Here is a 26,568-nt window from a genome sequence, read left to right as displayed (position 1 = left end):
TTGTTGCTTCAGACAGGACTGCACCATTTAACTTCAGCCAGTGGTGAAAATAAGGTCTCGCAACCCACGCCTTAGACATTATTTGTCTACATCATAAAATGCCTGATTCCGTTTGACAGCCTGGCTAGGAAATCATGCTGCCCAAAGCTGCCGCATCCGCAGGTCTCTGCTCACACGAGCGTGGCGAGCTCCAGGAACAGCTTCATTCGGCTGCGCCGAGAATCAGGCGGGCAAAGCTGCTAGGGGATGGCCAAGAGAAGCAAATGAACGCCAGCATTTCCATTCCGTCCGGCTGCCAGACGGAATGAACCCGCATGGCTAGCACAGGGACAGCGCATTAGGCTGTATTGTGCGTATCTGAATGGAAAAGCCTCGCTGCTCTCAGACAGTAATTTCATATCAAGCCTTTGCAGCTAACAGGAAGCTCGATGAGACTGTCCCTCCTTGCCCTGGTTTTCCAGGACTTCTGCCATGTAGCCCTGAGCTCTGTCCCATCCGGGTCCTTTTGGATACCCCTTCTTCTCGGCCAGTGACACCAGATCCCTCCACTTTCTCTGCTCTCTCTTCCAGCTCCATGCCTTCTGTCACACTCCTCCCTGTGTCTGGAACCTTGCCCACCCATGCCCTTCCAAACATGTGCCAAGCTCCCTCTCCTCCCCAAGAAACAAGCTACTTCTGGTGTTCCATGGAGACAGCAGATACGCTCAGATAATATTACATTAACCCACGTATTAAAATGAACTGTAATATTTAATATCAGAGGGGTAGCTGTGTTAGTCTAAATCTGGAAATCAATGGACACAAATCAATGGACACAAATCAGATATTAGGAATGGCAACATACAAAGACCTGTAGGGGAACACTTCAATCTCCCTGGACACACAACTGCAGATCCAAAGGTAGCCATCCTGCAGCAAAAAAACTTCAGGACCAGACTTCAAAGAGAAACTGCTGAGCTACAGTTCATCTGCAAGTGTGACACAATCAACTCTGGATTAAACAGACTGTGAATGGCTCGCTAACTACAAAAGCAGCTTCTCCTCTCTTGGAATTCACACCTCCACCTCAGGTACTAGAAGTGGGCCTCATCCTCCTTGACTGGATCCATCTCCTCATCTCCAGCCTGATTCTGGCCTGCATATTTATACCTGCCTCTGGAAATTTCCACTGCATGCATCTGACGAAGTGGGTCTTTGCCCACGAAAGCTTATGCTCCTACACTTCAGTTAGTCTATAAGGTGCCACAGGACTCCTCGCCGCTTTTGTAATATTTAGTGCTACTTTAAATTACAAACTTAATGCAACTCTCAAGGAGTGCACATGCCTTAGTGGACCAACCATGGGATCTTGCCCTTGATGATCTATGGCCCTGGACATGCTTATTCTATGCAAGGCCTGCTTTCTGTCCTCCCACTTGTTCCGTCTCCTCTTGTTAATTCGCCTGTTGCCAACGTCTAAATGCCAGACTATGAGCTTGCCTGATTGGGTTTTTAGTTGGGATTGGTCCTGCCTTGGTTAGGGGGCTGGGCTTGATGACCTCCTGAGGTCTCTTCCAGCTCTATGATTGGTTTGTACAGCACCAAGCATACCCTGGTTGAGGTCCTCAGATGCAACCATAGCAGAAAGGATGGATGAGGTGCTCTTCTCGCCACACAGGGAGAGGTTGGCCTGTGACATTCCAGCTGGGGAGGTGTGAAAACTCAAAGGGAGCAACCAGGAGAAGAGGAGGAAGGAGCAAAGAAGAGGGGTGGGATAATGAACCCAACAGGGGTGGAGATGAAAGGGCAAGAAAAACGAGAAGGAGCGGAGACAAGGTGGGTAAAAGGGGGAAGCGAAGGAGGAAATTGAGACGACAATGAGAGGGGTAGGAACAAAACCAGGTGCCAGGCAGGAGAGAAAGGGCAGGACAGCAAGGCATGGATGGGAGTGAACATGGCATTAGGACTGAAAACACCGGGGGTTTGAGAGGGGGAAGGGAAGGCGAAATAAGGAGGATTTTTACCCGGCTCAAATCACTCCTGCTCATCCCTGCTCAGTGCATCAGAGCCCTGAGCAGAGAAATCATCAATCATGCCTGACACATGTGCAGCCTTTGCCTTCACAGCCGGATGGGCCTGCGCTAAAAGAAAGCCCTGTGTGTAAATAACCCCCGACTTTGGGCCACTGGGATTCAGAACCAGACCGGGCCCCCGGCTAATCATTATCCAGAGCAGGAGGCAAAGAAAAGGCTCTCCCCACATTTCAAGGGCCAGATGACAGCTTTTAATAGGCTTTTTTTTTTTTTTTTAAAAAAGGCTCCATTGCCACCGTAAAGACGTTCAAAGATAAAATGCATCAGCCCTATTGTTATTAGACCTTCCAGTGGGGCAAAGCGCAGGCTTCGCGGTGCTCTCGCTGTAGTAATCACCTCTGGTCTCCTTGGGAGATGAGCAGGAGAGCGTGTGGTTCCAGGAACGCGGCTTGGAACTTCCTGGGGCTGCCCGAGCTACTGTCAGCCCCCAAGGGAGTTATTTCCACAGGCTGCTCCCCTTCTTGTACTGCCTGCGGAGCGGGGTGGGTGTTAGAGGAAGGGCAATGGATCCTTTTCACCCCCTTTGGAGAAGCAGGGCACGGAGTCTATTCTGCATTTGTACAGCACCTGGCAGAGACTAGCGACACGGGCAGGGGTGCAGGTGGGGCCACATGTACTCCCCCCCCCGATAGCAGGTGCCAGCCAGCAGCTGGCAGGGGGACTGGGGCTGGCAGCAGGAGTTCGCACTGCACAGGGTCCCCACTCCTTCCTCCCCCCCCCAGCAGCAGCAGTGGGGAAGGTGCAGACAATGTGGCCCTGCTTCCCATCCATGCTGCTCTAGGGAGGGCTGGGAAGGGATGGAGCAAGGGAAGGGATGGGGGTGTAGCAAAAGGCAGGAAGAGGTGGGGCTGTTGCTCCCTCCCTTCCTTCCCCGTCACCAGTCGCCGTCTCAGGCAACTCGAGCTGCTCCTTGCCCTTTCTGATTCACCCCTCTAGTTTGTAAAACAGGGAGGATGAAATGGAGCTCCTGCCCCAATATGGAAAGTTTCTAAAACTACTCGACATAAGTAGCATCATTCCTGCAAAGCCAGCAAAGCCTGCACTGCCAACTGCTCGGTCCAATCCTTTCTCAAGCAATAGCAGAGGCAGCTCCTTCTTATTTTAAGACCTAGTTTTTGAAAGAAACAGAAGTTGAGCAATCAAACTGCCCTTTGACTGGGTCAGCGGGCAAGCTTGTCGTCTGTCAACAAGCTAGACCTGGGAGTCTGGCACTGTCTTTAAACAAAATGAGAACTGCAAATTTATAACCGATACAAGAGCTAGAAATTAAGATTTCTACACAGAAATCCTGCCCGCTTCACACAAGGTCACTATCATCAATACAAGAACCATCGCCTCTGCCGTGCTGGCCACAGAGATTAGCCTCTGTAGCCTTATGAAAATATCTTATTGCCTCTATATAAAACCATGGTATGCTCACATTTTGAATACTGCGTATAGATGTGGTTGCTTCATCGCAAAAAAGATGTATTGGAATTGGAAAAGGTTCAGAAAAGGGTAACAAAAATCATTAGGGGTTTGGAACGGGTCCCATATGAAGAGAAATTAAAAAGACTTGGACTTTTCAGTTTAGAAAAGAAGAGACTAAGCGGGGGTGGGGGAGGGGAAGAAGATGATAGGATAGAGGTCTATAAAATCATGATTGGTATGAAAAGAGTGAATAAGGAAAAGTTATTTACATATTCCACAGTCAACCTGTGGAACTCCTTGCTTCCCCCAGCTCTGGCGGGGTAGGTAGGGCTGGCATAGAAAACACATTTTTGTAATGTAAACTGAAGCCAAGGGGATATGAAAGACAAAGAAACCTGAAAACCCCTTGATGTTTGTAAGGGGTGACCTTAGCATCCCTTTAGCTTGATCCTAGCTTCAAAATATTTCTAATTCTCTGGACTAAGGGCCCAATGCACTAAGGGCCCAATGCAATGAGCACTGAGGCCAATGGCTCGAATTCTCTAATGCCGGGAAAGGCATTTCCTCATGAGACCACAGCACTCAGACCTCAACACTGAAAGAAAAACGCTTGTCACATTAACATGCACTTAATTTCTGCTACCTCTACGTCCCAGCCATGAAATTCAATATTTTCACCATGGAGGTTCTACTGTAATATAGGTTGAATCTCTCTAGTCCAGAACTCTCTGGTCTGGCAACATCCCTCATCCGGAATGATTTTAGTTAGCCGGATGTCCACTTTTCATGGGTGCGGCCAACTTTCCTGTTGTCTCATACGGTTTTTTTTTTTTTTACAGCCACCAGTCCCAGCTCTCAGAGTTCTGTGCTGTTCTTTAGCTTTAATTTACCCCAAATGTCCTCTAACAACCCAGTAAGCAGTGCAACTGTTGGTAAGGCTGCTAGTCAATATTGACCTCCCGTGGTCCAGAAAATTCTCTGGCATGGAACTGGTCAGGTCCCGAGGGTGCTGGACTAGAGAGGTTCAGCCTGTACAAACGCTGATTATACTCAGGGATTTGTCTCCACTGTCCAATGCCATTATGTTTTAATGTGCTAACTGCAACATTGTTAAATATATGGTTGCACACAGGATCCTTGGCTTACCCAATACCCCAGTCAACATTTACACTCAGCAGCAACATGTCTACTATCATGTAAAAAATCTGATGTCATCTCCCAGAATAAACTAAGCCTTCAAGGGGAAAGTGCAACCTACTGAATCATCACCTCCTCTTCCCATAGTACCTTAAGGTTATCCTTGAAGATAACTCAAGCATCACTCGGCCAGACTGCGTCGCTAAGGACCAGTGCTCCAAGTTGTGAGCTTAGGCACCCACTCAGGAGAGATTTAGATGGCGCCCAGTGAGTAGCAGCGTGCCCATAGCTAGGTGTTTTGTTTCTACTAGCAGTGCACATTCCTCAGTATACATACCGCACATGGATGGAAAACATTAGAGGGAACCTTGCTAGGGACAGCTGATCAGCCCACCTCCTGAAGTGGTCTGATGGAGGTCTGTGTCAACATGGTGTTCTACCACTAAGTAGGCATTGCAGAATACCAACAAACAGGCAGCTGACTTTATAAATCTAACAAACACCAGCCCTCGATTCAATTTATCCCAACACTATTGGTGCTTCCAACACAAGGTAATAGAGACTGCAGGAATGCAATACTGAATACTCTATCATCATACAGAATGTGCAGCAACTCTCTATTTAATTAGAGTTCCCTTAAGTGCAAGTGCTGGCAGACAGCAATTCACTCACTAAGCAGATTCCTTTACTGCGAAACAAAAGAGTCTCTGGGAAAAAAAAAAAAATCAAATCAAAGTCAGTGTTCATTGAAAATATTGCTGTAGGAATTCAAATATAATTTGTGTTTCATATAAAACACTTTCAGTGACTGGCTGAGCAAATCAGCTTATTCTTTTGTTTGAATTAATAAGGTAGGTCTTTGAAAAGCCGATTGGGTTTTTGTACAGAGTCCTATGCTTCTCATAAGCAGGTTTAAAAAAAAAAAATCTGGACAATTTTTTAAGATAACTCGTAGTGTAAATGTAGTCGAAGCTTTCTCGGCAAAAATATGCTAATGAGGGACTCATTTCCATGAGTCATGATCTCATTTGCATATTTTCTGCCGATCCGTTTTTGCACTGGGTTTTTGCACAAAAACAAGCAGTGTGGACGTTTTCTTTTCAGGCGAAAACCTCTTTTTCCGCAAGATCGGTAAACCTTCTTTTTTGGGGCATAAGGATCTTACGGAAAAAGGAGGATTTGCGCAAAAAGAAAACGTCCCCACTGCTTGTTTTTGCACAGAAATGGATTGGCAGAAAATATGCAAACGAGTCCCTCATTAGCATATTTCTTGTAGAGAAAACTCTTAGTGTAGACATAGCCTCCCTCTCTACCCAGCAGGCTGGGAAGTCTGTGTCTCCTTTTCCACAATCATCATCTTCCTAGGTGACAAGTGTGCATCTGTCTGTCTGTCTATTCATGAGGTCGTTTAAGAAAGCTCTAACCACTCAGGAGGCGAAGACCACCAAATTTGGTAGGCAGCTTCCTCTTATAACTGAAAGCAAGGTCAGGGTTTGGTTGTGCCAGGACAATGGGATGGTTGTGGAATGCGACTGTTTCGCATCACACGGAAAGGGAGGGATGCGAGAGCAGGGACACTTACACTCACATATGGCCATGTGGAGCAGCTAGCATGGGGGACAGTTACACTCATGAATGACTCATGGGGGGGCTGGCTGGCAGCATGACTCCCTTCCCCCCAGCCTCTCCAGGGGAACAACTGTCAGCTGTCACGTGGCCCCGAGAAGCCACCATCTGGCCCCACCCTCTGCCCTAAGCCCCCCATGCCCTGCCCTGAGCCTCCCACCCCCTAACTCCCAACCCCTTGCCCCGATTTAAGAACCTAAGCAATGCCAGCTACGTCTTCTAGTTAAATATATTTTGTTGTGGCCAACCTGGCACTCAAATGAAATTAAGCCGCCACACAAGAGGAGCTATGATATAATGAGAGAAATAAACAACCAACTGGAGCTCCAGGGCCCACGAGCCACAGAATTCGAGATAATCGGTCCTGATTTGGCAACGCTTAGCAGCACGAGCTTAGATCCCATTGATGCAAGCACTTTGCAGAACGAGGATGGACAGAAGCAGGCACTCAAGCGTTCCTATGAATTAGAGCCTTAGTCTCCTCCTTTTTACCAAGCTTGGTTTGTTCCCCATGCTACGGTCACCAACACCGAGTCCAGTGTAGTTTTAAACATCCCAAGAAACGAGACTTCTGCCACTTCCCAAGAAGGTGGCTGTACAATCGAACAGAGCTCACGTATCCAGCAGCCCTGTTCCATCTCAAGCTCCCTCGATTCTGAACACACACACACCTGGGTACAACCAACTCCCCTCGGGAAACCTATGAATAATACAGCTGTCCACATCTGCTCTTGCTGGCTATTCATTTGTTAGCCAACCCACCTGACTTCAGAAGAGCTCTTTCCAATGTCGTCCCTAAAAGTCATCATCATCCTGAAAGTGCATTTGGCACAATCCAGGGTCACAGAATCAGAATATTAATGCAGGAAGGGTTAACTGGCTACAGCTGAAAAGGGTGTTACCTGGACAGCAAGAGATCAAAAATAGCAAAAAGGTGTGTGATGGGATTAGTACCCAAGGAAGGAACAACCCCTAAAGCCAAGCAGATTACACACTTGTGTTACAATGACTGTTCAGGGATGGAGAAACCTCTTGGGTCATTCTTTCAAATGCCGGCTGCTGCATGGGATTCAACCTACATTCTGCTGAATAAATAAAATGTTTACTCAACTTATTTACATGAAAACAAAGGAAAGTCAGAATTCTCGTTCCTTCCCTCCACTCAAGGGTCTTAGCAAGGGGAAAGGACTGTGTGAGTATCTTGTTTATGTTGCAGTAAACACTAACAAGATCCATTTCTTATGCTTTTAAGTACATAAAGAGGGATGATTCATCCATCTTTTGTATTCAGACTATTACAAAGCAAACTCCTTCAGGATCTCTCTGGAGTTGGGGAACTAAGTGAAAAGTGTTGTCTGACCATTTTATGGGATTGCACTTCGAATAGTTGAATATTCATCAGGAGAAGTAACATTGTGGTACATTAATTTTCTATCTCCAGATGAGACTTAACATCTGTCACTAACCACTTGGCCAGCATCAAGCTGGTATCCATGCAGGAATGTTATGCAAAAAGTGAGGCTGTTAAAATTACTGAAGCCTAGTCAAACAAACACTCCAGACAAAGCTCTTCCAGCTCTCAGTGTTTCCCTCTGCTTTCTGCACTGGATATTCAATATCCACAGTAACCTTGGACATTGCATTGCAAGAAGTCTTACAAATTAGACTTCTGTAATTTTTCAACTAGCAGCTGTGTCACTTTACACCACTGCAAGAACACCTTGGCATTTATTGTGCACAGGTCCTAGAATACATGGGACCTACTGTCCTTTTACCCAGCTGTATAACAGACAAAGGGTTGCCTAATTGATAGGGCTCTAAACTGAGAGCCAGGAAAGCCGAGATTCATTCCTGGCTCTACCAACGACCTTTGGTGTGACTCTGGGCAAGTCACTTCACCTGTTTGTTCCCCTTTCCTCCCCCTCTCTTTGCCTTCTCAATTTAGGCTGGAGGCTTTTTCCAGGCAGGTGCTCTGTACTGCTATATTAAAGATATACAGATTTCTCTCATTCCTCATTGTTGGTAACAACTTTCTAGAAGTCTAAAAGATCTTTCCCTGCTAATGCTCTTCCAGCAATCCCTCTCTCTCCTGCACACACTCTTACTTCATGATGTTTCAGATTAAGTAAAAGCCAACTGCTTACTTCCCTGTCTGTTTACCAGGGGGTCTGAGTTCTCGGGGGGCACACAAAGCCACCGAAGAGTGCCCCGTAGCACACCACCAGCTCTAAACCAGCAGGGGGAGAGAACATGCTGCTTTTCAGCAGGACACACCAAAAATCTGGACATTTGGAAACTTTTTTAAAGAAAAAACATCAGGAATCATCAAAACTACCAAAATCAGTCATCCACTCGGTGTAGTATCCCACCTCCTGCACAGACAAACTTCAGCAGACAACCCCTCCAGCTCCCTCCCACCCTAGCAACAGGCACCTTTCTAGCCTGCTCTACAAACAGCCACAGATAGTATTGCCAACTTTGTAATTGCATAAAACCTTGCCCTGCCCCTTCCCCAAAGCCACGCCCTCTGCTCACTCCATCGCTCACTCTCCCCCACCCTCATGCACTTGCATTGGGCTGAGGCGGAGAGTTGAGGTGCAGAAGGGGGATGAGGGCTCCAACTGGGAGTATGGGCTCTGGGGTGGGACTGCTGGGCTTGAGATACAGGGTGGGTCTCAGGGCTGGGACTAGAAATGGGGTGCCTGGGGGGGATGAGTACTTTGGGTGCCGTCAGAAATGAGGGGTTCAAACTGCAGGAGAGGGATCCAAGCTGTGGCAGGGGGTGGGGAGTGTGAGGGTGGGGCCGGGGATAACAGGTTTGGGGCGCAGGATGGGGCTCAGGGCTTGGACAGGGGGGTTGTGTGCGTGTGTGGGGGGGGGGGGAGGGCCAGGACACTGCTTCCTGCAGCTCCCATTGGCCAGGAACAGTGATCTACGGCAAATGGGAGCTGCATTTATTTACCTGCAGCTGTGTGGGTAAATACAATGGCAGCAGCCTGCCAGGGGCTAACAATGTATGTGGGGGTTAAATGTACTGTGTATGTGCATATATGTTAATATGTGATGCATACAGAATATTTAGATCTGACTAGATACTGTTAGAGCTCCTTTTCAACCAGATTTGCTAGTAAATATAGTGGTGGGGGCCTGCAAGAAGCTAGCCCTAGTGGACCATATCTGGACCATGGGCTGGTATTTGCACACCCGTACCCTAGCCACTGCTCTGCAGGCACGTACGTCCCAACCCACGCAAAGAGGAGTGCGAGGAGGGGGAAAGCAGTGAAGAGGTGGGATTGGAGGAAAGGAATGAATGGGGATAGAGCATTGGGAGAAGAGGGGAAGCATCAGGGGAGGAGGCAGGGCAGGTTCTAGCACCCCTGCTGGTGTGTCTGGTTTTTAAATATTACAAAGATGCCAACAACCCCACCCACTGCCCTTGTAGCAAAGTGGGATAACCAGTCACCTGCCTGGAGGAGGGAGAAGGACAAACATAATCCTCTTCCAGCAGGACCAAGACCTGGTAACAGAGTGGGATGTTTCAGGGAACAATGGCCGATATATTACACCTACACAGTGCAGCCAGTACAGCAATACTATCCTAGGGGAGCTGTTGCCTCGTGACCCATCAGCCTGAACGTTAAGTAGAAAATTGACTAGCACTTGCCATTTTCCTAGCTAGTGGAAATACAAGTTCTCAGATTATTCACCCCTCTAATCACTACCCACTTGTTATCTGCAAATTTCTAACACAACAGCTACTTCCCAACACACTGGTTTCCCTGACCTATTTGCCTCAACGGTAACTGTTCCGAAGCAGCTTCCTATCCAGTCAGCATGATGTGGACCGCCATGGATTATTTCCGTAAAACGGCGATGCAGCCTTTTGCTCACGGCAGGATTCCAGAGTCTTGGTAAAATAAATCAGGCTATAAAAATAATTAAAAATAAGGCTAGAGATGGCACGCAGCACATGGCTCACAAAGTTACTGCAACCCGGAGCTGCTCAGAATGACTGCTGCAGGCTCGCACTGGGGTCCCGTCCCCTCCCCCCTCCCACATAGTCCCCCCTCCCAGCATAAGGGGTATGTAGAGCAACCTATGGTGTTCCCCTGCAGTACCTGGGTGAGGAAATTCTCCCCTAACTAGTTAGGGCAGGGGAGAGCAAATACAGGCCTCTGGGCCAGATCCGGTCTGCCGACTCCCATAGCTATATTTACCTGCACCGCCACATGTATAGGCGATCTCAGCTTCCATTGGCTGCGGATCACCATTCCTGGCCAATGGGAGCTGTGGGAATGGTGCTCGGTGCAGACTGGGACACTACTTCTTACAGCTCCTATTGGCCAGGAACAGTGATCTGTGGCCAATGAGAGCTGCACTCGCCTGTACCTGCGGAGGCGTAGGTAAATATAGCGGCAGCGGCCCACCAGGGGCTAACCCTGGCGAACCGACCAATTTTATTGCCCACCCTGAGTTAGAGCTTTTTTCCGACCCCCTGTATACTAGGGATGTGAAAGTGTAAACATGTACACGATTAATCAATGAGTTCGGGTTCATTGGTTAACGCGCACAGATACAAGCAGCCCAGTTCTCCTCCCTTCCCACCAGTGCTGCCTCTGTATGAGAGGCATAGCGTGTGGGGGGCGGGAGAGGAAGGTGGGTGCCTGCAGAGAGCCAGCTTTTAAACTGGCTCCTGGGGAGCTGCTGCCCCTGCACACGTGGTCTCTCACCCCCGGAGAGCCAGTTAAATTGTGTTCATTTAGGTAAATGTTAACATCCCTACTGTATTCCACTGCAGGAGTATACAGTAGCCACAGCAAGGTGAGTTTCTGGGGGAACTCTCCCAAGATTTAAAAAATACTTTATATAAAGGTTTTATAAATGCACTGTGCAAATTTTTAAAGCTTGAAAAAAATTCCTCCTGTTTTTAAAAAACAAACAACTAGAGGTGGATGAACTATTCCTAACAATTTGGTTTTGTCAATGATATTTAGAATTTATTTGGTTTGAGAACTTTATGAGATTTTAATAACTTGAATAACTTTGTTGTGCTAATAATTTTTCAATGAAGAATACCAGCTGATTGGCTGTTGCAGAGAGAGACTGCTTCATCTTTTTCTAGGATTATTAATTCTCACTAATGATTTTTGAATGCTTGTGGCTGGCAGAACTGCAGATTACTGTGTGTTCTCTTGCTGAATTGGTTTCAAAACATTCCCTTAAAGTAGTGCTCCTATAGAATATTTGCCAACTGCAGAATACATGATGGTATGGTATAAAGGTTTGACTGGAATTCGTTTAAGGTCAGCTACATAGCTTCACCACAAAATTAATGGTGATAAAAATTCATGTTGATAAAAATGTTTATTCCACTCCACACTAATAGGAATGACAAGTAGTCCTGCAGCATCCTGGAGACAAATAAATTATATATCATCATGAGCTTTTGATACTATGTATATATTTTTGTTAGTCTCCAAGGGTATGTCTACACCGCAAATAATAACAACAGCCGTTATTTCAAATTAACTTTAACAGAATCTATACATGCAAACCACTATTTCGAAATTAATTTGAAATAGCAGAGCGCTTCATTCGAATTTGGCAAACCTCATTCTACAAGGAGTAATGCCAAATTCGAAATAGCAATTTTGAATTAAGTGCTATGTAGACACTTAATTCGAAATAGGGGGCCTCCAGCTCTTCCCAGGGAGCCCTGGTGGGCACAACCAGGAAAACTTACTCTCCTCTCCCCCAGCCCCAGAGCCATTAAAGGAGTAGACCCTGACCACAGTGCCTGAGCCAGCTCCAAGCCTGCCAGCCCAGAGCCAGCAGTGACCACCGGGGCCCCTGACCCAGTGGCCCCAAAACATGAGCCAGCAAGCCACTGGCACCCAGCCCTCCACCACTCCCCAGGAGCAGTCTGCCAGCTCCCAGGAGCCTGCCAGGGCCCGGAGAAGGTGGGTGCCTTCCTGGTCCAGGGCGGAGATCACAGACCTTATTCAGGTTTGAGGGGGATGCCCCCAACGTCCATGATCTCCGCACTAGATGGAGGAATGCGGCCGCCTATGGCAGGATAGCTGCCAGCCTGGCCACCAAAGGCCACATGCGAACCCAGGAGCAGGTCTGCATAAAAATTAAGTTGGTCCAGTGAGACCCCCAACCTTAGGCTCTGAGCTTCCCCTCCCCTTTCTTCCCCCTTCCAGCTCCCTCCTCCCAGGTTTCCCCCTCCCCTCTCCCACCTCCTTTTCCCAGTCTCCCCAGAGGTTCATCCCCCCCCTCCCAGTATTGTTCAATAAACCCAGTTTCTATTTTTGAACATACGTGTCTTTTGTATGACATCAGGAAGGGGGGCTAGGGAGGGGTAAGTGGAAGGACGTGAGGGAGGAATAGGGGTACGAGCCCTCGGTGGGGAGGACCAGGGTGGCTCTGAGGGATCCTCAGGGTGGACGCTCTCCCGCAGGGCCTCCTGGATCTTGACAGCCCCCTGATGGACCCCCTGGATGGCAGCCTGCAGCAAGCGCAGCCGGGCTGAGGGCAACGACCCCACAAGACGCACCAGTGTGCCCAGGGGCAGCTCTGGCTCCATGTGGCCAAGTGCTGTAGTGTCCTGAGTCACAGGGCACTCCAAGACAGGACTTTGCTGTCCCTCATTGTGGTAAACAAGCAAGCAGGGAACCCTGAGAACTGTCTCTCCGGGGTGGGGGTAGGGTCCCTTTTAGCACGAAGCTCAGTTAGCCTCAGGCAGCAGCCCCACACACTAAGTCCTAACCTGATTCCCTGCCGGCACTAGTTCCGGCCAGCCTTAAACTTCAGTTCAGGGTCCATTCAGGTGTGGACGTGCTATTTCGAAATAGCAAAACGCTATTTCCAAATAGTTTTTGTGTATAGAGGCGTTATTTCAAATTAACTTAATTCGAATTTACTATTTCGAATTAAGTAAACTCAAATTAACGCTGTAGTGTAGACATACCCCAAGATGCCACAGGACTGCTCATTTTTAAAGTTAGAGACTAACACTGTCACCTCTCTGAGACTTCCACTCTAATATGCATTCTATTGACATATTAATTATACACATAGGGTATGTCTACACTACAGCACTAATTTGAACTAACTTAGTTCGAATTAACTAATTCAAATTAAGCTAATTCGAACTAGTGCATCTAGACCTAAAAACTAGTTCGAATTAGCGTTTTGCTAATTCGAACTAGCATGTCCACATTGAGTGGACCCTGAACCGAGGTTAAGGATGGCCGGAAGCAGTGCCGGCAGGGCATCAGATTAGGACTTAGAGCATGGAGCTGCTGTCTCAGGCTAGCCGAGGGCTGTGCTTAAAGGGTCCCGACCTCCACCCCGGACAGACAGTTCTCAGGGGTTCCCCGCTCGCTTGTCTAACTCGATGAGGGACAGCAAAGCAATCCTGTCTTGGAGTGCCCTGAATGCCCACACTTGACACATCACAGCACTCGGCCATCAGCCTGGCTGCACTTGCCGCAGGCTGCCATCTGGGGGGTGGTGTCAATCGGGGGGCTGCAGGAGAGGAGCCGGCAGAGCCACCCCAGTCCTCCCCATCAGGGACTCGTACCCCAGTCCTCCCTCACCTCCTTCCACTTACCCCTCCCTAGCCCCCCTTCCTGATGTACAAAATAAAGGACACGTGTTCAAAAACAGAAACTCTCTTTATTGAACAAAACTGAGGGAGACTGGGAAAAGGAGGTGGGAGAGGGGAGGGCAACTAAAATGATCAGGGGTTTGGAACAGGTCCCATATGAAGAGAGGCTAAAGAGACTAGGACTTCTCAGCTTAGAAAAGAGGAGACTGAGGGGGCATATGATAGAGGTCTATAAAAGCATGAGTGGTGTGGAGAGGGTGCATAAAGAAAAGTTCTTCATTAGTTCCCATAATAGAAGGGCTAGAGGACACCAAATGAAATGAATGGGTAGCAGGCTTCAAACTAATAACAGAAAGTTCTTCTTCACAAAGCAAATAGTCAACCTGTGGAACTACTTGCTGCAGGAGGCTGTGAAGGCTAGAACTAGAACAGAATTTAAAGAGAAGTTAGATAAATTCATGGAGGCTGGGTCCATGGAGTGCTATTAGCCAGGGGATAGAAATGGTGTCCCTGGCCTCTGTTTTGGAAGGCTGGAGATGGATGGCGCGAGACAAATGGCTTGGTCATTGTCTTCAGTCCATCCCCTCCGGGGTAGCTGGTGTTGGCCGCTGTCGGCAGACAGGCTACTGGGCTAGAGGGACCTTTGGTCTGACCCAGTACGGCTGTTCTAAGCTCAGGGCTCAGGGTCAGGGGTCTCACTGGACCACCTTGATTTTCATGCACACCTGCTCCTGGGTGGCCAGGCTGGCAGCTATCCTGCCCTAGACGGCCACTTTCCTGTGCCTAGTGTGGAGGTCGTGGATGAGGTCCACGATGTCCGCACTAGACCAGGCGGGCGCCCGCCTCTTGCGGCCCCGGGCAGGCTCCTGGGAGCCACCAGCCTGGTCCCGGGAAGAGGCGGAGGGCTGGGTGGCAGCGGGTGGCTGGCTCGTGCCGTGCCAGGAGCAGGGTCTGCTGGCTGGGTGCTGGCAGGCTTGCACCTGGCACGGGCACCGTAGCCAGCCCGTGCCCCTTTAAGGGCTCCGGGGCCGGGAGGGGGGCAGAAGAGTTTCCCTGGTGGTGCCAAGAGTGGCCACCAGGGAAAGCTGGGGAGGGCTAGCCTCCCACTAGTTCGAATTAAGTGGCTACACAGCCCTTAATTCGAACTACTTAATTCGAACTAGGCATTAGTCCTTGTAGAATAAGGTTTACCTAGTTCGAATTAAGCGCTCCGCTAGTTCGAATTAAGTTCTAACTAGCGGTTTGCCTGTGTAGCGCCTATCAAAGTTAATTCGAACTAACTTTTGTTAGTTCGAATTAACTTTGTAGTGTAGACATACCCATATATATTTACACACACACACAGAGGTAATAGTCACACACACAATAAGCAGACCAACAACATATGCAAACCCTTCTCTCTCACACACACATTCACACACCAAAAACTCAATACAAATAAAACAAGGAATCCCTACAATAACTACAAAATTCCAACAAGCAGCACAAAACAGGAGGAGGTGCAGTCTCCAGGGCTGCTCTCATGGCAGATCAGAAAGAAGGCAGGGAGGGAAAAGTTGATGAAATGAGAGAAATGCTAACAGGAAATTTACACACACACACACACACACACACACACACACACACAGCAGTGAGGCATGTGGAGAAATGCATTTCCTGGCCCACATCGATCTCTGGGTTGTGATTTGTTTACGGTTTCCACCCCCTTCGCATTTTCAAGACAGATGTGCAGAACTGCAGGGAACATTCACAGAGAAGCTTAAGCCGCTCATGTAAGAGTTTAGCTTTTTTTTTCTGGCTAGATGGATGCTCTCTCAGCTGCACTGGGATGGAACAAAAGCTGCAGTCAAGTCCATGTAACCATGTGTTTCCTGAGGATATCGAATCCAGGAGAGTATTCCAGATTCTCAGTGAGATCTGCATTGAAGAGGATTAAGACTAAAATGGGGCTTCCAAAACGCCATCCTCTGACCACCAACAACCAGGAGCCTTCTTCTGCCATCCTCTCCTTTAACCATTTTCATCCTATTCCCGTGCCTCTCAGTTTCCTCTCCTATTTCTCCTCTAACCGAAACCCTTTGCAGTCCTACTCCCTGAGATACTTTGTACCACTGGAATTCTTTGAACTCTTCTCCCTGGATCAACTCAGTTCCATGCTTTGTCCACCTTTATGAGCCTGATCCAATATGGATGGATTTCAGCGGGTATTGAACCAGGGCCAGAATGACAGGGGGGTTAGAGAACAGCTGTAGCACTCGATTGAAAAAAACAAACAAACAGATTTTAAAATATTTATTACTCTCTGTGGATGGGTGTAATAAGACCCTGAGAGAAGCTGAACAGCTATGGTCCAGATACTAAACTGGTATTAGCTGGCATAGCTCCACGGAAATCAATATAGCTCTGCTGATTTATACCAGCCGAGGATCTATCCCTATTTCTCTTTTCTTTTTGCCAATTCTAACTTCCATTTGACAGTCATTGATTTCCCCAGCCATTATTGCCAGTGAAGAGCTGAAAGTCATTAACGTGCTTTTAAAATACCAGCTGCAATTTACATAGCACTTTCCTCCAACCCAAGCATCATTGTGCACCAACACTATCAACACACCTCTGGAGAGCTCTAGGAAATTGCATTTGAGTTAACTGCAGCTATCCGGGGGTGTGGAAGAATGATGGACAGACGTGGCACATCCTGCTAACTAGTAACTCCAGAGAGATTTTATCGATCTCCCCAGACCTACACTTATTTCAGCGTTGCCAGCTTCCGCGATCACAAATCTCATTATATTTGTGGCTTTTTTCTTAAGGTGCTAGAGCCTGGGGGTATGTGATCAGAGGAGAAACTTTTTTTTTTTTTTTTTTTTTTTTTAAACTAAAAGCAAAAAGTTTCCCGCTCTCGTGATTCTGGAGTGAAGCCTGAAAATGTGAACGCTAAAAGGTTCAGAAACCAGAAGGCAAACAAAAAAAAAATCATTTTTCTTTAATTCTCCTGATTTTAAAGCCAGCCTTATGATATCCCAATGAGCAACCTCACTTCACGTTCCTTTCCCAGCCTAGCTGCACTGCTTTTCCATCAGGGGCTCTCTGCCTCTCTGGGCTCAGGGAAATGCAGATGGCCTGTTGCAACCCAGTAAACAGGCCAGGTAGTGATGGGTTCTGCCCTGCTCCCCGGAAGTGAGAGGCCCAGTGTGGGTGATAGGTCGTGCCCCAGAGGGAGCAGACCCGACCTCCATGAAAGGGGGGGGGGGGGCATTGCAGCGTGCATTCCGCACTCGCCCCACAGTGGTAGCTCCCGCAACTCTGGTTCCATGGGGCTGGCTGGGCTCAGGTCCCTGCTCCAGGAGGTCCAACCTCTAGGGCTGCAGCGCTGCTCATGTTTCACCCTGCCCCCCCGACGTGGACCACAGCACCACTCACCCAAATTTGGCCTGATTGGCCCCGCCATCATCATGGCAGAGCAGCAACTGGATCAAACCTGAGCAGCACTCAAACACCGGTGCTCCCAAGCTGCCGGAGCAGGCAGCTAAGCCCAGCCAGTCCCATGGGAGTGGGGCCACCTGAAACATTCTGGATACCCGATTTTGGGTCATGACCCACAGACTGAGAAACACTGTTCTGCAGAAAACACCAACAAGGATCGCACAGCGCTGCTGACGCAAGGGACAGCACCCATCTACTGCAAACACGCAGGTGAAACACCACAACAGAGATCACGGCAGAGCGGCTGATGGGGGTGGGTTGTTCCTGTCCGGCACACAGCTTTGTGAACGGTCTTCTGCAGCTGGCAAACATCTCCATCCCAGGTGTGCTTCAGGAAGAGCACAGGACCATCCCCCTTCAGGTTGTAATTTATGGCGATGCTTGCCAGCATCCTTGGGGCGATGTGCTGTACCTGCTGAAGGATCAGATGCTGTTTCTTGAGACAGAATAAATAACTGATCCTGTCATTAGCCCTTACGTGTGCATTGGTTCTCTGAGTTTAGGGTAGAGATAGAAGGGCATGTCTAACTCAGAAATTATTTTAAAATAACTACGTTTGAAATAACTCCCAAACAGGGTTGCCAGATGGTTTCAACAAAAATACCAGACACACTTGACATTACTTCACAATCTACATCTTATTTCGAAAATACTGGACATTTATATTTTCTCAATTTGTTTCCCAAACAGAAAGCTCAAATACTGGACTGTCTGGTTCAAAACCAAACACCTGCCAACCCTACTCCCGAAATAACTATTTAGAGATAAGCTTCTTCCCCGAGGAAAGCAGGAGTACAGATTGTGAAATAACCACCCCATTATTTCGAAATAACAGCCTTGATAGCGTGGACGCTTCGCTTATTATATCGGAACAAGGGGGGTTATTTTGAAATAACTCCCTAGCGTAGACCAGGGCTCAGAGATTAACTGGTTAACTGATGATTATCTGTTCCAGTTCATGGTTCAACACGCGCGAGGCTGGAAGCCCACGAGGCAGACTGTGCTGAGAGCCTGCAGGGCCACAGGGGTGGTAGTCAGTGGGAGCCTGGTGGGGGGGCAAGGGGACAGGCAGTTTTAAAGCCTGTTTAAGTGTGTAACCAATGGAACTGTGATCAGTTACATGGTTAGTATTTTTTAATCCTTTTTACATCCCTAGTTCAGAGTCCAAGGCCAAATGAAAGGTGGATCCAATGGTTATTAGAACACTGACTTTCACCAAGTGATCTTCATAGTGGTGCAGTAACGTGTAACAGCCCCGCTCCTACTACATTTAAACTGCAGAGCTGCAGTGGGGTTAGCTCCCCGGGGCGGCGCAAACTAAGAAGTCCCTGCCCATGCCATCCTGCGAGCCGGGACAGCTATTTCCTAGCTTGCTCCTGGTTTTCCATTGCACGTCAGTCTCCCCTGCAAAGATGGTATGGGGGGGGGGGGGGGGGGGGGCGGGGAGAGAAACAGCTTTTAAGCCAGTTCCCCCCTGCACTGGCTCCTGCTCCCCCCACCTTGCTGTCTCTGATAAAGGCAGCAAGTGGGGGGAGGGGGAGGGAAGTGGAGCAACTAGTCAAGTATTGACTTGACTCCCCGATAAGCGAAGGCTTGTAAGGTAGTTGACTAGTCATTTACATCCTTTCCAGTAAACAGGCAACCTTCCCTTCCCTCGCCTCCCCCAGGGACTGACAAACTTAGGAATATCAATAATGCTAATTGTTTGCAAACAAGATCTCAGGATCCCTGATCCTGGAAACCAGTTCCCTCTAGTCTAGACAGACTCTTTGTGGGATCCTCTTGACTGCACCAGCATGCTGTCTGGTCCAGCCATGAAGGTATGCTTGCAGGATGTGTTCTCCTAGCTGTAAATTGACGGAATTAAATTTTGCTAATTTTGAGCTCAAGTTTATGAACCCTCCTGCTCACTCCAGGATGTGATCGATTGGGAAATAATTGTGGATTCTGGTCTGACCGAAGCCTTTGGAGAAGTTGCCACCTGCCTTTGCCCTAGCCCAAGTCTACACTTAAAATTTGGATCAACCTCACTTGGTTGCTCAGGGCTGTGAAACATTCACACCCCTGAACACTGTAGCTATGCTGACCTCCCCTCTACATAAATGAGAGTAGGTCCAAATTCTTCCTCTGACCCAGCTACTGCTCACTCAGACCAGTGGATTATCTATATCGACACAAACACCCATTTGTTGATGCAGAAACCATCTACATTATGGCCCATAGTATAGACATGCCCATAGTACAGCATTAGTCTGGCTAATTCTTCCCAATTTCACAGGGACACAGTGAGCTTTCTTTCCTACTTGTAAAGCAAGTCCCAGATAACACACGCACTCCGCAAGAGCCAAAAGCATATTTGCTGTCCAAGGGGAACTAGCAGTGCTACAGTGAGGATTGTTCAAACATCTTTCTGAGTCAGAAAGTTAGGATTCTTCCATCCCTGGTGTGATTCTTCTACTGCTCTTTTCCTACAGGCCTGATGCAGAGGTGTTAGCAGATGTTGCCTGACAGCTGCTGCTGCATGCTCATATTTTTTTCCTAAGCAACTAACAAACAGCTACAGATTGTAGTTTTTCAGACTTCGGGCCTGTAAATTCCTTTTATTCCAGTTGCATTCAGGCTACACCTGTCTGCAATTTATCCCCCCAAGTTTTGTAACTGCTTACAAAGCATCTTAATCCCTATGTGCGCTTTCAGCAATACCATTCAGCTTTGCTTTCTCATTCAGTTTCCCTAGCTGCACCTCCAGCACTCTAAGGGAGTTTGTTTGCTCCCCCTGCTGTGATACAGGCAGCCGCTGTACACTTGACCTTAAAAGCTCCAAGATGAGATAGTGTATATGCTTGTACTTTGGGCTGGGATGAGATCCTTAGCTTGAGGAGACAGTCCAGTGCTACCTTGAACCCACGGCAGTGAAACTGATAGCAGGGGCTGGCTGCCTGAATACAGCCTAGCGCCTTAATGTAAGTGGCTGGCTTGGTCTGCTGTTTGCACTGCAGTGGTTATATTTTATTTTCTGGGCACTTTCTTAACTACAGCCAAAATAGGTTGAACCTCTCCAGTCTGGCATCCTCAGGACCTGACTGGTGCCAAACCAGAGAATTTCCCAGACCACGGGAGGTCAGTATCGTCTAGCAGCCTTTCCCATATTTCCACTACTTACTGGGCTCTTAGAAGAGATTTAGGGGTAAAATTAGAGCTAAATGACAGCACAGAACACAGAGTCAAGACCAGGGGCTGTAAACAAACTTTATGGGACCATAGGAAACTTGGCCACAACTAAAATCATGCTGGACCATGGATATTGCCGGACTAGAGAGGGTCAACCTGTACAAATATGACCGTGGAATCACACTCCAGAACCACGTGTAGGCAAACCCTTAGTCACCTCAAGAGTTTTTAATTCTCTCTCCCCAACTTCATGTTTTCCCAACTTATATTCCCGTACAGTGTTCAGGCTACATCTACACTTCTGCGGGGATGTATGCTCTGAAATCGATCCACTAGTGGTTGATTTAGCAGGTCTAGTGAAGAAATGGCAAATCGACCGCAGATTGCTTTCTGGCTGACTCTGTTATTCTACCCCAGATGAGTAAGTAAAGTCAATGGAAGAGTTTCTCTTGTCAACCCATTGTGGTGTAGAGCCCACGGTAACTGGATTTAAAATACATTGACTCCAGCTACATTGTTCACGTAGCTAGAGCTGTGTAGCTTAACTTGACTTTCTGCTGGAGTGTAGATTCAGCCTCAGTCCTTGTATTCTGGGGCTGGGTCTGCCAGAGACTCAAAAACTAAAAAAGCGGCGAGGAGTCCTGTGGCACCTTATAGACTAACCAAAAGTGTTGGAGCATAAGCTTTTGTGGTCAAAGACCCACTTCATCAGATGCATGTAGTGGAAATTTCCAGAGGCAGGTATAAATGTGCAAGCCAAAATCAGGCTGGAGATGACGAGGTGGATCGCCCACTTCTAGTAGCTGATCTGGAGGTGTGAATTCCAAGAGAAGAGAAGCTGCTTTTGTAGTTAGCTAGCCATTCACAGTCTTTGTTTAATCCTGGTTTCTTTCACCACAGAACACCACTGGCCATCACCTACAGTCCTCAGCTAAAACCTCTCCAATGCATCATTAGTGATCTACAACCCATCCTGGACAATGATCCCTCGCTTTCATAGGCCTTGGGAGGTAGGCCAGTCCTCGCCCACAGACAACCCGCCAACCTGAAGCATATTCTCACCAGCAACTATACACCGCACCATAATAACTCTAACTCAGGAACCAATCCAAGCAACAAATCTCAGTGCCAACTCTGCCCACATATATACACCAGCAACACCATCACAGGACCTAACCAGATCATCCATACTGTCACTGGTTCATTCTCCTGCACATCCACTAACGTAACATATGCCATCATGTGCCAACAATGCCCCACTGCTGTATACTTCGGCCAAACTGGACAGTTCCTGCGTAAAAGAATCAATGGACAAATCAGATATTAGGAATGGCAACATACAAAAACCTGTAGGGGAACACTTCAATCTCCCTGGACACACAATTGCAGATCTAAAGGTAGCCATCCTGCAGCAAAAAAACTTCAGGACCAGACTTCAAAGAGAAACTGCTGAGCTACAGTTCATCTTCAAGTTTGACACAATCAACTCCGGATTAAACAAAGACTGTGAATGGCTCGCTAACTACAAAAGCAGCTTCTCCTCTCTTGGAATTCACACCTCCAGATCAGCTACTAGAAGTGGGCCTCATCCTCCCTGATTGGATCCATCTCCTCATCTCCAGCCTGATTCTGGCCTGCATATTTATACCTGCCTCTGGAAATTTCCACTACATGCATCTGATGAAGTGGGTCTTTGCCCACGAAAGCGTATGCTCCTACACTTCAGTTAGTCTATAAGGTGCCACAGGACTCTTCGCCGCTTTTGCAGATTGAGACTAACACGGCTACCCCTCTGATACAAGTCAAACTAAAGGGAGCAACTTGCATTTTTCCTGAGCTAGTTCTCACAGCATGAATACAGCTGTGCAAATGTCCGATGAGACTCCCTTGCCAGTCCCACTGCTCCTTTAGACTGCCACAATCACCACCGCTCATTTTAAGTCAGCTGGCAGCATTACAATACCAGAAATCCACTGTGAGGACACTGATCCCCAGAATATAGTGTTCCTTAAACTTTACAAGCTCTGTTGTTTCAACCAATATTTTCTTACAAGATGGTTTAATTTTAAAGGGGAATTGCAGAGTCCAGTATTCATTTTCCCAGGTGCAGTAATATCCAAGTCTGAATCCATACAGTTTTTTTTCCCCAACCAGTGCTTCTTAACGTCGCAGCCTGTGCAAGTTCAGAAACAACTATGCTCCCCATTTTACAGTGCAGCTCAATGCACGGTCAATCCAAATACAAAATCTTTTATGCAACCTTATCGAGGTTAGGGCAGCAGCAGAAGAGGATTCGGGCCAGGTCTACATGCCAAAGTTAAGTCGAGCAGCTGTGTCACTCAGGATGTGAAAGATCCACACATTTGAGTGACAGTTCCGGTGACCTGATGCGCAGGGTAGACAGTGCCAGGTCCTTTCATCAACCTAGCTACTGCCTCTTGGGAAGCAGGGATGTAAAATCCCATGTTAATAAGTTCAACTACAGATTTAACTGGTTAACCACCCATGACATCATGGATGAGGGGGCACTGGAGCAACCCCCTGCTTTGTCTAGACATGGATGGGATGGTCATGGCCCGCTGCACCATGCTGATGGTAGGGGGCTGCTCTGGCCTGGCTGAAGCACCGTACTGAGGTGGGCAGGGCCCAACCAGGCTGGGCAGGACCTGTCAACACTGCCTGGTTAACCGGTTATTCCAGTAAGCATTCTGGCAAAACTAGTCTTACCAGTTCACTGGTTAACTCTTTACATCCCTAGTGGGAAGGGATATTAACTATGGTGACAGAGAACTCCTCCCATCACTGGAGCAAGAGGCTAGTCTGCTGCACTACAGCGGGGTAGCTATCTGGGCTGCTGGAGCATTTCACGCATACGTTAGCTCTGAGCCCTAGTTCTCACGCAGCCTGGCCTACTTCCAGACCAGAGCAGGAACTACCGAAAAATGCCCTCAGTTGCATCCTTGGCAGGTTGGTACTGGCCATTCCTGGTAACGCTGCCATTGGCAGCACATTGTCCAGCGTACACTGGGAAAATGCTCACAGTCTGGTCATGTAAAAAAAACCACCCAAATCTACCACAGACAGAGGCACAATAAAGGTACAGTGGCCTGAACAACCTGTCAAGGGGAGGAATAGAAACCAGCTCGATTAAGAAAACCTCAGTTCTGCAAGGATGGGTCATCTGTCCACCCGAGAGAGAGAATGCACACACACACACACACGCACTGGTTTCCATCTCAGAGACACAAAGCAAGGCAAAACTGGTGGGGAGAGGGGAGGGACGGGAAGGAAAACTAAGAACAACTGAATGATTTATTTCAGCCAGGGGATCAGAAAGCAGAGGGGTTTAGCTATGCTGGGTTCAGCTCCTCCCCTGTCAGTGTTCCCCCCACTCCACCCCCATCAGAATGCCAAGCCCTGGCAGAAACTCAAGGCATAAGTGCATAATTTGTTAAGTTTCTACAGCTTTCCTGACATCGCGGCTGGCATTCATGGCTACACCCACCATCTAATGCTGGAACAGGACATAAGGGGTGGGAGGTGTGCACGCACCCACGTGGATAAATGACACGGGGGTAGGAGGAGGGGTGGCCCCACCATCCATATCAAGGGAAAGCTCCCTGTTGGAGAGACTGGAAAAAGCTCAGTGAACATCCACTGCACGGCAGGGAAATCCAGGCAAGTCCATTGAGCAAAGTTTGGAAGCAAACGACAGAATTCGCTGAGCCCCAAATCATAAGGACCCAGGTGTAAACTACTTCCCCTTCAATTTAAAGTAAAAGGCCCTTCAGAAGCAGACCGGTTCCTTCTGATGCCAGCAGATAAAAGCTCTGGGGTGACTCTCAACCCTGTCGGCAGAATGAAAAGGGCAAATTTTCATTCCTCTTTGGTCAACATCCTGGGACGAAACATGGGACGTGACAGAGAGGGAGGGCGAAAGAGAAGGGAGGCGCAGAGCGAGACAGTGTGAAGCACAGACTCTGCGACAGCCACTCACAGATCGTCAGGGCACCGAAAGACCTGGGAACAAAGACAAAGGGGAGGTTTGACTCTTACCCTGCAGTGCTTCTTTGGCTCGCGCTAGCTCTTGCTCCTTCTGCGCCAGTTGGAGTTTCAGCTCAGTGGCGGAGAGGACCTCTGTCGACTTGCTGCCATGCGTCTCCTCCAGCTCTTTTGTTAGCATTTCCTTCATTTGCCGGAGCAGGTGAACCTCCTCCTGGAGCTGGGACACTTCTTCTCGTAACAGCACTGGAGGAAGAGAGAACACAATTCGAGGAAGTGACTAGCAGCTCTGGCAAGTTTTCAGTCGCTCAGGCAGTCAGACAACAGAAACCCAGGTGATAAAAAAAAATAGCCGAGTGCTGGCTTTGCTTGTGCAACTCTCAAGCCTCTGCAATTCCCGAGTAGGGCCCACCGCTGCACCCTCAGTTAAGGATTTCATCATTCTTAGGTACATGGTGCTGTGGCAGGGAAGGCAGTTTTACTGCCCACAGAAAAACGTCATTCTAGCAAGAAGTGAGATTGCAAACTGCACTTTAAAAAACACTGAAGATATTCTCAACGGTCACATGGGGGCTACTCAAAATGTTTTCAAGTGTGGTTAGGGTTGCCAGATGGTTTCAACAAAAATACGGTCCCCCCCCCCCCCCCCAAAAAAAAACCACCGGGGAAAAAATTCTGTTGGGGGGGGGGGGGGGGGGAAGAGAGACCAAAAATAAAACAAAACAAAACAAAACAGCATGGCCCCTTTAATTGCGTGCAGATTCAGAGAAGAGGTAGAACACTAAGACCCAGGAAAGGCATTGCTTCCCCTTGCTCAGGTCTTTAGGTTTTTTGCCAGTGGCCATCTTGTTTTCTTGGTCGAGCCAGAAGGGAGCTTCCCTGCAGAACCAGGTAAGTGGGGGGTCCGGAGGCTTGGGGGAGGCGGGCCGGGGGCTGGGCCCAGTTGCTGAGTGTGTCATAGGGTTGCCAGGTGTCCGGTATTTTTTGCCTCCTGGTGGGGGGAGGGGGGAGAGAGAGAACAGAAAATACTGGGCATTTTAGGTGTCCGGTATTTTCTGAATTTTTTTTTTATAGGACAGGAGGTGAAAATACGGGATTGTCCGGGTCAATACCGGACACCTGGCAACCCTAAGTGTGGTGGACTGATCACACCCCAACATCAGAATTTTTCAGAGGAGGGATGGAGCCTATAGAAGGCTGTAAAAAACGCAGTGTAGCCATTTATTTTGAGAACAAACCCTTCTTTTGAAATAAACCTCATTTTATAAGGAATAATGGTTAACAGTTATTTCGAAAGAAGGGTTTGTTCTCAAAATAACTGCGTCTTCAAAGCATTTATTTCGAAATAGGGTATTTCAAAAAAGCGGCTGGGATGTGATTATGTAAATGAAGCATGGAAAATTCAAATCCGCGCTTCATTTGCAATTTCGCTCAGCTGCATTTGCATTCGTCTTTCGAAAGAGGAATGCAGTGTAGACAAACTCAGTCAAGGTAACAGAGATGAAGAATCCTCCATAGCCCATTTACAAAATATGCATCTTTTAAGAGACATGAGAAGCCATTACTACAAACTACTGTAAACGGATGTACTTGGGACTGGGACCAGGCCAAATACAGCTTGCCAGAGTGCTAGAGCACACCAATTGTCATAAATATCACAAGGGTATATGCAAGTGAGGGAGAATGAGCTTCATACATCACTAGGTTAAAGTGATATACTGCAACAGATGTGTTCTTTGGCTGAATAATGGAATCCCAGACAATACTGTGAGGGGCTAGTTTCTGAACCATTATCACAGCAGTATGGAGCGAGAACAGCAAAGATGCTTACTGCTGTTTTAAAAGGGTGTGTGATACAAGAGAGGACTCAAATCACTGCTGGTTGCAAATGAAATATTTAGAGACATGGCACTCAGAAATGCATTACGTTCGCCTGTACGTAGGATCTGCTTGCCTTCACTTGCCATTGTCCTTACACCACTGGGGCTTTTCCCATGTAAAAGTCTTTGACAACCTTTGTAAATATCACTAAAAATAAAGGGAGTAAATAAT

At 47.9% G+C, this 26,568-nt stretch overlaps 1 protein-coding gene across 8 annotated transcripts in view; it reads right to left on the bottom strand.

Moving 5' to 3' along the window:
* Nucleotides 1-26,568, bottom strand: part of KAZN (kazrin, periplakin interacting protein) — an 846,942-nt gene that overhangs the window by 136,941 nt on the left and 683,433 nt on the right. For all 8 annotated transcript variants that reach the window (XM_075906495.1, XM_075906499.1, XM_075906496.1 and 5 more), the window contains one exon: nucleotides 24,571-24,762. In XM_075906495.1, coding sequence (XP_075762610.1) covers nucleotides 24,571-24,762 — 192 coding nt within the window. The remainder of the gene's footprint in view (nucleotides 1-24,570; nucleotides 24,763-26,568) is intronic.

Source organism: Pelodiscus sinensis, chromosome 23, assembly GCF_049634645.1.
Source record: "Pelodiscus sinensis isolate JC-2024 chromosome 23, ASM4963464v1, whole genome shotgun sequence".
NCBI lineage: Eukaryota > Metazoa > Chordata > Testudines > Trionychidae > Pelodiscus > Pelodiscus sinensis.
The sequence above is the reverse complement of the archived record's forward strand: the minus strand, read 5'-3'. Positions and strand labels throughout refer to the sequence as shown.